The sequence below is a fragment of the Centruroides vittatus genome, unplaced genomic scaffold (assembly GCF_030686945.1).
Source record: "Centruroides vittatus isolate TY-2023 unplaced genomic scaffold, ASM3068694v2 scaffold_450, whole genome shotgun sequence".
In the NCBI taxonomy this organism is placed as follows: domain Eukaryota; kingdom Metazoa; phylum Arthropoda; class Arachnida; order Scorpiones; family Buthidae; genus Centruroides; species Centruroides vittatus.
In genome coordinates, this window is record NW_027122709.1 from 3,332,269 (window position 1) to 3,345,258 (window position 12,990).

Consider the following 12,990-nt stretch of genomic DNA (forward strand, 5'->3'; position numbering starts at 1 on the left):
TCTATCAATTTAGCTATTGATGGAAACTTAAAATTAAACAATGATTTATTGATAAAAAATATTTAATTTAAAAATCGTCTGAAATTAAGCGATTGACGAAGTAGTGTAAGAATTTGAGTAGATCAGTGTTTAGATAATCTCCTCTTTAATTCTTTGTTCTGAAATAAAATTACAAACTTTCACATCTGAATACAAGATAGTAATCTTTTCATTTCTATTATTTTCTACAAATAAATGAAGTGTTTTCTTAAAGTAAGGAAGAAAATAAACTATTTTTGGTGTAATATTGTGTACTATGGACCATCAGAACGAAAAAAAAAAAAATGATATATATGACAGCCTTATTCCAGGTATGTAAACACTGCCAACTACAAATTAAAATATATATCTATTTTTCTGAAACATATAACTTGCTTTTTTGGTATACATAAATTCAAATGCTACTTATACAATGGCAACATCAAAATCTTTTATACAAGCAACAATAATTAAAACACTGCTTAAATAGTGGCTTTAAAAAATACTATAGAACACCCTTACAGTAATTAAAATTAAACTCCTAACACCTTCCAATGTTATTTAACATAATATGTTTGTCTATCAGTTAATTAAAAATAATGTGACTGTGCAAATCATATTCTATGTCAGGACTGTACTTTAGAACCTCATCATATTCTATGTCATATTCATAAAGTATGACATATTATGAAGTATGGAATATAAAAATTGATATTTCGGTAGCAAACACTTCAAAATCTTATGTAGAATGTTGTTTTGTGCAAATGTATGTGAATAAAACCCATCTGTGCACAATGCAAAAATGTGTTGAAAGATTAAAGTATGGCTTTTATAAAGCTAAGAAAATGCCATTTCTAACATGTCTCAAACAGCCAAATGCAATAGGCTCATCAGCTGAAAATATAACTAGAAGGGTACATTATAGAGCAATGAAACTACATTTTTACTTTCTTTGGGAATATTGATCCTAAAGTCATAGAATTGTTTCTCATCTTTTCTACATGAGTGCTACACCTGCACAACTCAAAAACAATCTTTCAACATGTAGGGCTGTATCAACATCTCATCAACATTATGGTGGTGTCTTTATAAAAACATAAGCCATCTATAGGCTTATGATTTTATAAAAACACTATTATAATGCAAAGATATTGAAATTTTTGATAAGCATTTGTGACCATTACAATGAAAATTGTTTGGCAATTGTTAATGATAGTTTCAACAAGACAATGCCAAGCACCACATGGTAAAGCTGATGATTAATCGGAACATTCCAATTTTCAATGCGAGTGTTGAGTGTTGAAGTCAACAATTTGATGTCGTCAACGTTCTAACTCGAGTACAAAGTGCTTAGTTCCCATAATTCCATTCTCAGCAAGATGGATTTCACTCAAATGTCTCACCAATTACCCACAATTCATTGGAAAGTAGCAGTCAACATATCTGTTGAGTGCTGAGTGTGTTGAGTCGGCGTTGACAACAGTGCCATTTCAATGTTGAAAAAGGGAATGACTTTTAACGAACATTGAGATCAGCACTGAAAATTGGAATGTCCCAAATGGTTTCAGACCAAGCCAGTCAAACTCCTCACATGGCTCGCTAGAGGTCTGATCTTAGTCTTAAGAAAAACATCTGGCATTATAAGCCCTGATTCTAGAAATGATACCCATTAACAACAGTCCTTAAAGAAATATTTGAGACAGGAATGGAACAAAATCCTTCCTATCATTACTAAAAAAATACATCAATATAATGCTCCAAAGAAATGTGAAGTGCTGAAGTGATAAAACTAAATATTAAATACAATATAACTATATATGGAAAGTTTTGTCAAGGCTAGTACACTTATTTAAAGTTTTGTTTTTTCCAGTTTAAACTGTAAAACATTCAGATACAACAAACAATTATTGTTTCAAATCATATCCAGTTGTACACTCATGCAAAACTTAAGGATAATGTGGTGTAAGGTATTTATGACAGGAAAAACAAGAAGAATTTCTCATATATGGATTGCAGGTTGCATTGCAAATGGTATCAAACTGCAGTGTGAGAAAATGTACAGAATGGGCAACATGGACGACAATTGAAAATGGTGTGAAAATCAGAAAATGTACCCATGTGTTAGTCCAGGAAACAAGGTGTGGCACAGGGACATTAATAGCGTGCACTGTGGTGCATGTCCTGCACTGCAAGACATGCACCACAATGCGAATGCATGCTGAGAATGAGGTTATCAAGAAGTTGCTGGGGTATGACTTCCCATTCTTGGACCAGTGCTTCCCTGAGCTTGGGAATGGGCCTTGGAGCCATTTGACGACGTGCAACCCGCCTGCCAAGCATGTCCCATGCATGCTCTATTAGGTTCAAGTCTGGTGAGCGACTGGGCCAATCAAATCATCTGATATCTTTTGTTTCGAGGTACTTTCAAGGTGGATGATAATGCTTGTTGCCATCGGGCAAGCATAGATGCCTGCTCAATGGCAACGAGCGTTATCATCCATCAGAATGAAGTCACTGCCCACTGCACCTTGAAAGAGCCGAACATATTGGTCCAGGATGGATCCTGATACACTGCACCTGTGATCGAACCCCATGGGAAGACATGCAGGGGAGTGCAAGACCCCAGGATGATGTCACCCCACACCATGACTCCTCCACCTCTGTACTGGTCCAGTTCAGTAATGTTCTCTGGATGGAACAGTGTCCCAGGTTCTCTGCAAATGAAGGCATGTTGTGAATCCCTGATGAGACTAACCCTGGATTCATCTGTTAACAAGACATGACTCCATTGCTCCTGGGTCCTGTGTGGTGTTCCCTAGACCAATTCAAACGAGCTCTTCTTTGCACTTGGTTTAATGGAACACATCTTGCTGGTCTTCTGACATACAGGTGTTCCTCAGCTAACCATCTGTTCACTGTAAACCTTGAAATGTTGGTCCCTGTAGCAGCTACAAGATCTCTAGCGAGATCCAAGGCAGTGTTGTGTCTATTGCTGTTAGGCATAAGTAATGGTCCTCTTGGCCGGTGGTACACCTTAGACGGCCTCCACCACACCTCTAAGTGATGTTTTCACCCTGCTGGAATCGTTGCCAGACCCTTGAGATGACACTTTGGGGGACACTCAATGCATGTGTCACTTCCATTTGGGCCTGACTGCTCTATAGTCATTGTCCAATGATTCATCCACGCATAAAATCATCCAAATGGTGTCTCTGCGCCATTCTCCTACATGTGCGCTATCAGTATAACCACCAACACTGCTGTGTGTATTCAATCTGTGATGCAACGGACACAACTATTGGTGTGTTAAAACTGCGCACGGCATGTATCTGACTACAACGAGTATTTAAAGTGCCACCAGGCAGTAGGTTCGTGGATCAAGTGTGACACACAATTAAGGGCTCAAACTAGGGAACACTACACGCACTTACCACTGTTTCCCAACATCTTTTCTATGTAAATGCACATTAGCCTTAAGTTTTGCACATGAGTGTATTTTTTAAAGCCAATATTTATGCAGTGTTTCAATTATTTTTATTTGTATGGAATTTTTTTGATGTTGCCTTTATAATATAATAGAGGTATCTGCCAAAAGGTTTGTGACTGACCATTACATTTGAAAATTCAAATTAACATGTCCACATAATATCATTTTTGTGCACTCCACAAGAACAAACAACTAATCTGATTTTCTCCATACAATATAATTATAGAAATTATTACATACCTGTAAAATTAATTCAAAAATTACATTACATATAGAATATACACATTACATGTAAGAGATTTTTTGAAAAACTAACAAGTGAAACTTCAAAATTCAGTTCAGAAAAACTAAAAATTCAATGCAGTATAATCTGACCAAAAACAGTTTTGCATTTGAAAGAAGTTATAGTAACTCACTAATAGTGACAGGTAAAAATGGTGGTGATCATATTTTCATACACAGTAAGAAATTTTGCCAAAGTAGGCTGATCGATCAAATGAATTGACCAGCTTTCATTGTTGTCCACTTTGTTCATTAATGTTTACAACATTAGCTTACTATAATTAAATTTTATGGTTCTAACATTCACTGCCTCTGGATGAAACTTCCTGTTCATGAAAGAGAACCAGGTGTAAACTATAAACTCTTGCAAAGGATAGCAAAATTCTACCAAAGCTTATAAAATCAAATAATTTTGGAAATTAAAACTAACTTATATCCTTCATAAATATATTCAGGACAGTTCTGGGAAGTTTCGTAGAAATTAGTTCAGCCATTATCATGTGACACTTTAACAGATACAAACAGGTTTGAATCAAATTTTAAATATAGAGAAGACTATCATAATCAATCCTGCACAATAAATAAAACAACTGATGTATTGAGTGAAATTAGGAAAAGGTTAAAATTTTCAAATACAGAAACATCCCTACTTTACAGTTTATGAAAAACTTGACCATACATCTAAAATTTAAATTTTGCATGGATTATGAAGTTCTCTTGCTTGGTGTGTGGGGTGGTGTTGAAGTCAGCCTTTAGCCAGAAATAAGTAATATATTTTTAATAAATAGTCAACATAGGTTTATTTCTATTGTGTATAATCATCTTTTGTTTTTCATGAATTCTGATGTTCCATTGCAACTGAAATTGGTAATGTTGGAGTAAGTATTCTATGCTATTACAGATAAATGAGCATAATGTATTCTGTTAAGTGCATCGAAGGATCAAACACTAACAATATATAGTTATTGTGTGTACAAATGTACTTTCTAGGTTAGTTTTTGACTACAACAGAATCTCAGGAATCTAACCTGTTCATAAGTAGGGTAACCTGTAGTAATTTAAAAAGAAAAAAAAAAAGAGCTTTTAGATATTTCAGATTTTTGGCACATGACACATGTTTTGAGAAATTATGCACAGTGACTTACTAGACAGATTATCAATAGAGTTTGAAAAAAGTCGCCAAGTTTATAGTCACTATATAAAAATGAAACTAAGAATATTAAGTACATATTCATAATGAGAAGCATTGGAAATTTGGAGTTGTATCATGTCTGTATTAATAAATTACAAATCATAATGTTTAAAACAGAATTGTAATTAGAAAACAGCATATCTCCAGTAATTGATACTGATTTATTCTACAATTATATTTTATAGATGTCTGTCTGATCAAATCGTTATGCGTTTCTAATACAATAGTTTCAAATTTTAATGCTTTTTTCAGTTTAAAAAAATTAAATTATTCAAAACAGCATCAAAAATATAAATGTTTGACAAAAATGTTTTGAAATACTAAAATTAATATGATGATATAGCAAGTAGAATTGTAACTAAGTTTGTTTTTATACCAAATATTTATATTTGTTAGTTTTATCTTTCTTATATTTAATTATAATTTAAATAAATCTATAATAGCAGCCACATTTTTAGAATTTGTCACTGTTTATATAAAGTTGATTTTAAAAGTTTTTGTTTCTAAGCATTTAAACATTTCTATCAACAGTATTTTAAAACTTCATACAAAATAACGTGTCTTGCAATTTAAGACACATTATTATAATAACTAAACAGTGAGCAATATATTTTGAAAAAACTATGCAATTTTCACAAGTATGAAATCCTAAAAATAAATTAATATAAACAAATTAAGCTGACCTTTTTTGCTATAGTTTAGAATAATTCTGTAGTTGATAGAAATGAAATTAAGATTAAGGATAGTGTCATGGCATTTACGAGCACAATACACAACAATTTTCAAAATGTAGTTTGTGTAATCTTTTTGTGCCCATTTTGTTTTTATGAACATGCCAAAGATTCATGCCACATCAATATACTAGAGATTTAACTCAAGATTAGCAAACCAATATATAAAATATTAAAGTTTGATTTAATTTCAAGTTATTACATTTTAAAGAAAAAAGCTATTTTAGACGTACAAACAAAAGTAACAGCGTTAGATATACGAACAAAATCAGAAAAATGTAGAATGTGACACCACAACTGTAATGCAATTATCTCTTCAAATATCTGTAAATAGCAAAACAGTCTGTCACAGGTTTGATTTTGTAATGATAATTCACCAAACATTCCAATCATTTAATTTTTCTATTAGTGAATTAGTTTCCCATTATTTATACTTTTCTGATCAACGTTCAATTTTTTTAACAACTTATGAAATCTAAAAATTATCAAATTACTATAGAATAGTTTAATTTTATATTTTAAAAATTTTATGAAATTTGTTGACTTTAAATACTTGTTCTAAATTTTTTAATTTGAAGTAAAAAGAAAGGTAAAATTTCATCGCTAACTAAAATATCAGGAAAGATAATGTAATACATTGCTCATTATACAAAATGCAACTAGAAGATTGACAATTTAATAGTTACTGAAAATTTTCAGACTACATATGATGAAGATATATAGTAACCCTTTTGGTTATGCACATGATCTCCAGCAGATGGAGTTAAAAATTTAATGCTTTTTCTATGGGAAAATCCTTTTCAAGAATTTTTGGAAAAGAATTTTTCCCATAAAAAAAGTATGGAATTTTCAACACCATCTGCTGTAGACTATTTGCATAACCAGAGAGGTTAAATTGGCCTTAATTGCATTGATTATGGATATGCATTAGTTTAAGACTGGATTCACATTAGAACTGCTGGATCTGGTTTTGACAGTTCAAAATGTTGGTGGTTCTATCTAGTGGGGCAGCAAAGGAACAAAACCATTAACATATACAAAGTGTCAGTCTCTGAATGGCTAACCAATAAGAAGTTATATGTGCAAATACATTCCAACACCATTTTAAAAAAAGCAACACTTTGAATTTATGCTGCAAATTCAATTATGCTTAAAAATATAAAAATGGTTGTACTGTATATTAGTAAGGAATGGTTAATAATCATATTTGTGCAAGAAAAACAATTATTTGGTTTGTAGATAATCACCACCCACTGTAACTTAACTTCCATGTTTGAAACTTATCATTTTAATGTCTTTGTAACATTAGCAGCAATTGTATGTTCATAAAAAATAAAACATTGTACAAACAAAATATCTACCGTGAAAATAAGAATGCATTAGTCATAACTCATCTGTAAATGTTTCATTCCTACCATCGAAACTATTTTAAAATGTGACGTCACTGAAGCTTTATCCCAATTGGTTGATTTCATAGAAGTTTACAAAACTTCATACCATCCTTGTAAATAAATGACTGTTTAATTAATAAAAGTGTAATGCTTTTCGAGATCTGACTATCCTTGGCGTTCTTGTTATCATGGTAATCACCATTTGGCTATCAAAGCCAGGTATATAAAGTGCTAGTGTGAATCCAGCTTAACAATTTAACTTTTATTCAGTGTGTTAGACTGACAAAATGAAATGGGTAGAAAATGAAAAAAAATATAAAAATAATTTTAATCATATGAATTGGAAGTCTTTGCTACCCCTTTACAAGATAAGGCACATGAAGTTTCTTTTCTGCCTTGAATAGCATGTATGTAACAATGAAAGTCTGCCATCATTATCACATACTTTGTTTCATGGTGGCAGTTTCAAAAATGTAAACTGAGGTTTCTCAAAAATGCAGAAAAAACTAAAATCATAAGAATGTCTGTTAGTCATTATTTCTTTATTGATAACACACTTTTTAACCGAATGTCAAATTTTAACTACCATTAACAATAAAAAAGTGACAGTCTGGCAAAATACTTTAATATCTGGACTGTGTTGCATTATAGCTACACCTCTTTCATCATCAAATTGTACAAAACTTATGCTCTGCAGATTATCCAATTCAGAATTTTCATAGTAATATTTAGAATAGCATGAATTAAGAACACTACATGCATGGCATTAAATGTTTAACAGTACTGTCAGGCTTCTCTGTATGGGATTTGCACATTGCAGAACTACTACTACTAATAAAAATTTGAAGCTGTATCTTGTAAAGGAGTGAGGTGAATCCCATTTCTCAGGATCAAAATTGCTTGTATCCTCTACCACCCATTTCATTTTGTAGGTCTAATTTCTTAACATCCTGTATAACAGGTAAACATATTCAAATTTTAAAATTTGTAGTTTTGATTGATTATTCCACAATTTTATAATTATAAAATTCCTCCTTTGTAGTTATCACTATATGCAGTAAATAATATTTGTAATGGTTCAATTTTTAAATCAACACATGGATGCATAACACTTTCTGTATTGAACTTCCTTATACAAGAAATCCTCGTTAATTCAAACCCTGATAGTTTGAAATCCCATTAGTTTGTAACTGTACTTTTGTCCCGGCCGTGGATAGGGAGATTTACATGTTAAGGAATTCGGTTAGTTCAAAATATGGCCACTTTGAAACTTGAAAATTCTGTCCAAACTGTGATGTGCCTATTTTAACTCATTTGTTTAGAGTGAAGTGCTTTCATGCAATAAGAAAACAATACACCAAGAACAACCCTAATCTGTTTAATACAACTTTTCTTTTACAGTGAAACATTTTTGGGTGCTACCTTACCCACAAAATAGCTTTTTCTCTCTTATCTCATAAAACACAGTTGGTTTTTGGGATTGCAAGATTGGGTTACAAGTAGCAGATTGAGTTATTTGTAGGTCTCTAAGCTACTACATTTGGGAAACTTACTACTTTTTGGGTCACTTTAAAAATAATTTGGGCAAAATTTTGAGGAATTCTGCTTTACTATCTGGCAACTTACAAGGTTCTCAGATGTGCTATTTACCTTCACATTTATATTACAGTCAAACCTGCTTTTATGCGGGGATAGGGACCGCATAAAAGAAAATGCATTAAAAAAAAAAAAAAAAAAAAAAAAAAAAAAAAAAAAAAAAAATCGCGCAAAAATTCACGAGTGGCTATAAAAAATAGTTTTCGCAACACAATTGAAAAAATATTTTTTTTTTATGCGGTGAATAGGAACCGCATAAAAAAAAGTCTCATGTAGAAAATAACTTTAAACCGTACGAAATAACTAGGAATTGCTGTTTTAACTCCTCGAGCCTTTTTCTGCAACACCTAATGGGGAAAAAAATCCTCTAAGAATTTTAATTTTTATATTAATTAATTATTTCCACTTAAATAGGAATCTAACATTAAAAATAATTGTTAAATAATGATTTTATTTGATAAATATAGCTGCAGGAAGTGTTATTTCATTTAACAAGGCATGAAATTTCACACCTGCAGTCTAAAGCTGGAGGGGAGCTAACTTACCGCATCTGTTCAAATATAACATAATATTTATGGTTTTTATGCTATTAAAATAAGAGGGGACCGAAATAAACATATGAGAAAAAAATTTTACTGAATAAAAAATGAAAAAACCTGCTGATGTCATAGAAAACAACCAATAAAGTTTTTAAAAATTTTACAGGAGTCAATTATGTTCCAATTTGATTGAAATTTTCATAGACCGCACAAAAAAAAATCGCACAGAAAAAGACCGCACAAAAACAGGTTTGACTGTATTGTGGTTTAATAAAAACAGTGTTCTTTGTATATATTTGTATTCTGTTTGCTTAATAAATTACATCAGTTATGTGGCATTTGGCATGACATACAGAAACATGTAAACCTCGAATAGTTCAGAATTCAATAATTTGAAATCCTGATTATTTCATTCCTTGAATTTCAAACTAATGAGGATTTCCTGTAAATATTTACAAGTTATTCCTCTATTTTTTCTAGAACAATACATACAAAATTTCAGAAATTTTCAATTCTTTTCTGATAATTATCCTCTCAGATTTCCTTATGTTTGAATCACAAACTACCTTTTTTGCTAAAAATATTCAGCTTTCAGAATAAAAAAATTGTTTCCACATAGTTTTGTTTCTCAATAATTGTTCCCACAATGACTGTCCATAATATTTATGGTATTTGTGAAACAAACAAAAAATTATTATTAAATTTTTCATCAAATTACTAAGCCATATATTTCTCTGTCTTAAGTTATTTAGTGTGTATGTGTGAGGAGGGGGAGAGATAGAGAGAGAGAGAGAAAGAGAGAAGAGAAAAAATAAAGCATGTATGTGTGTATATATAAACATATCCATCAAAAAAATTTTATGATAATCATCTGATATATATATATATATATATATATATATATATATATAAGCTTTATTGTATTTATTGCATCATCTATGATAAAAGGTTTAATGAATTATAAAAGAGTTTGGAGTGTCCAAGAAATGCCATTTTACATATTGTTTATAATCATTAAGAAGCACACAAAAGGTAACATTAATATCTCTCAGTAACATGTTGATAAATATTTTTTGACCTCTTTCTATAAGCAAAGTATCTGAGATGAAATAACTGCAAATAATTCATGATTCTAAATTCAGAATTGTAAATTTTCATTTTCTTAAGGAAAAAATATTGTAATGGTTGGTGAAATTCAAAAGTAGGAATGATGTAAATCATTGATTCCTGAAGTTTACCAACTTAAAAATAAAAACCAATGGCTGTTACTATAATTTTCCTAAATAACTTCCTATAAAAATTTCTCAGAATAAATATAGCAGCATCTACTTATTTTTCTATCAAACAATCTCATCACCTGTAATTTGCATGAGTAAAATTTTATTATTCTGCTAGAGAACAAATTCAACAAATAATTTCAAATAGTTTTTTTTTATAAACTAAAAGCTAGTACATCAAATATTATGAAGACATTAACGTATATATAGATATTAAAAATATATATATAAATCAACATTATTTTCTTGCTTAAGAGACTTGACATATCAATTTTTCATAAAATTTAACATAAATAAAAATTTTTTTGGAAAATTTACCTTATAAGGACTTAACTAAGTCATATGAATATATGTAGCATAATTATCACAAATAATAATAAAGTAGCAGAACAAACTACAATAAAAAAAAACAAAAAACACACAACAAAAGAAATCTTGAAAATTTAGGAAAACACTGCAAAAATTCAAGCTTTGTACACATTTTATCGTGCAATATAAATTAGCAAATATATTAAAATATTAATTTACAAATAAATAGTGATTATGATGAATAACTTTCATCTCACAAAATAAATTCTTTTCTCAAGATTTCAAATATCCTTTGTTTTTTTTATATATAAATTTTTTGAATATATTATTTACATAATGTAGGAATTGGTTATTATTTTTGATTTAACATATTTTCCTAATACTTCTACCTAATAAGATTTTACAATGCATATTGTAAATGATAATTTCAAATCTGCAAAAATATTTATATATTTTTGCAGAATGTATTTTCTTCTTTAGAATGATTTTGTTCAATAAAATCACCTTAATTTTCATACACTGTAAAATATATATTTCTTTTTAAAAATTAAAAAAAAGTCATATTTCTATTAAAGCATATTTTCTTCTCTCATTAGTCTTCTAATTCTCAAATTTTTCTTTTTTTATGTCCAGCCAAATTTTATTTAGCAAATAATAGTTTATATTTTCAAACAAAATAAATTTAATCAAGTTTCAATTAAATTTCAGATTCTCACCACTAGATAAACCAGATCTGTTGTCATTTGAATTCCAACCGTGTCGAGATGTTTGTCCTCCCCAAGATGCAGTGTTCATGCCCTTTCCTTGTCCGGCTAATCCGGGCGGTGGACCTCGAGTTTTTGAGATTGCCGATCCCCACAATTCCGAACCCGATGCATTATCTGACATCAAAGGTCCCCAGCTAGGTTTAGAGCTGCCAGATTTTCCGGGCACTGCTGTTGCACTGCAGAAGAAAAAAAGAAAAAAACAAGAAAAGCATGTTGATACTAATTTTGGTTATATCAAGATGTAATATGATAATTTCAAATAATGTTACCTATTATGTAAAGAAGCAGAAGTTGGTGGTGTGAAAGCCCACGTACTTGATGTTAAGGTGGCAAGTGACGAAACTAAGCTATCTGTACTACTTGCTGTCACAGGACTGCTTTTTGATGTCCAATTGAACAAATCTGTATCTTTAATAGTGTTAACTGATAGTGGAGATCTTGCCACACTTCCAGGAGTAATGTGTGGATCATCTTCAACGTTTTTCATCTGAGAAGTTCCTTTCCAGGGCTTACCGGGTTCAAATTCAGGTACCAAATCAGTTAAATTATAAGTTGGATGAGTAGTAGTACTACTAGGAGCCACAGGAGTTTGTGGGGCAGAAGAATCTTTATTTTCACAAGTAACAGTGCTACCATTATTCATATTGCAATTAGTTATTGTTGTAGGAACGGATCCTGGATTATTTCCAACGTTGTTGTTATTGCCACTTGTATTGTTTCCAGGGACGCTAATGGCCGAATCTGGCCAACCTCCCATATCATTTTGATTACGTGGCAGAGTTGACCATGCACTTTCACCTTGGCTTAGTAATGGATGTAAATTTGAACCTGCATGAGAGGAGGAAGAAGAAAGACCAGATGATTTAGATAAAGATCCTGGTGCACGACTAAAATCTGCAGGGCCATTGTTCACATTATTATTGCCACCACCTGAGTTACTAGTAGGAGGAGTATCATCTTTTTCAAATGATGGAAGTTTCCATTGAGTCAATCTTGATTGAGGCTGAGGAGTACTATCTTTCAATGATAAATCTCGAAAATCAGCGTGTAGTCCAGACATTGGATCTACATTTGGCTTAAAAATTTCAGAGGACGGTTGAGGTGTATGTAATGAAGGATGACCAGGAGTATGATGTTGTTGTTGCTGAAAATATATATTCTTAATATAAAATAGTTTAAAATTACTGTATATACCTGATTATAAGACAATATTTTTTCATGTAACAAATCAACCAATCTAAAATTTCAAATTGGTAAATTTTATCATCATTTTCACATTTTCCCAAATTGCCTTTTTTATAATAAATATTTCGTTAATGAATTAGACAAATATTAGTTCGTCTACTATAAAATAAATCATATTTTAATCATAAACATCAAAAAATTAGTCTTCAAATTTAG

General features: G+C 30.9%; 1 protein-coding gene across 8 annotated transcripts in view; it reads right to left on the minus strand.

Annotated features, from left to right (window-relative positions):
• Positions 1-12,990, minus strand: part of gw (trinucleotide repeat containing adaptor protein gawky) — a 241,126-nt gene that overhangs the window by 25,540 nt on the left and 202,596 nt on the right. For all 8 annotated transcript variants that reach the window (XM_067287367.1, XM_067287369.1, XM_067287365.1 and 5 more), the window contains 2 exons: positions 11,859-12,733; positions 11,539-11,765 (listed from right to left, as the gene is read on the minus strand). In XM_067287367.1, coding sequence (XP_067143468.1) covers positions 11,539-11,765; positions 11,859-12,733 — 1,102 coding nt within the window. The remainder of the gene's footprint in view (positions 1-11,538; positions 11,766-11,858; positions 12,734-12,990) is intronic.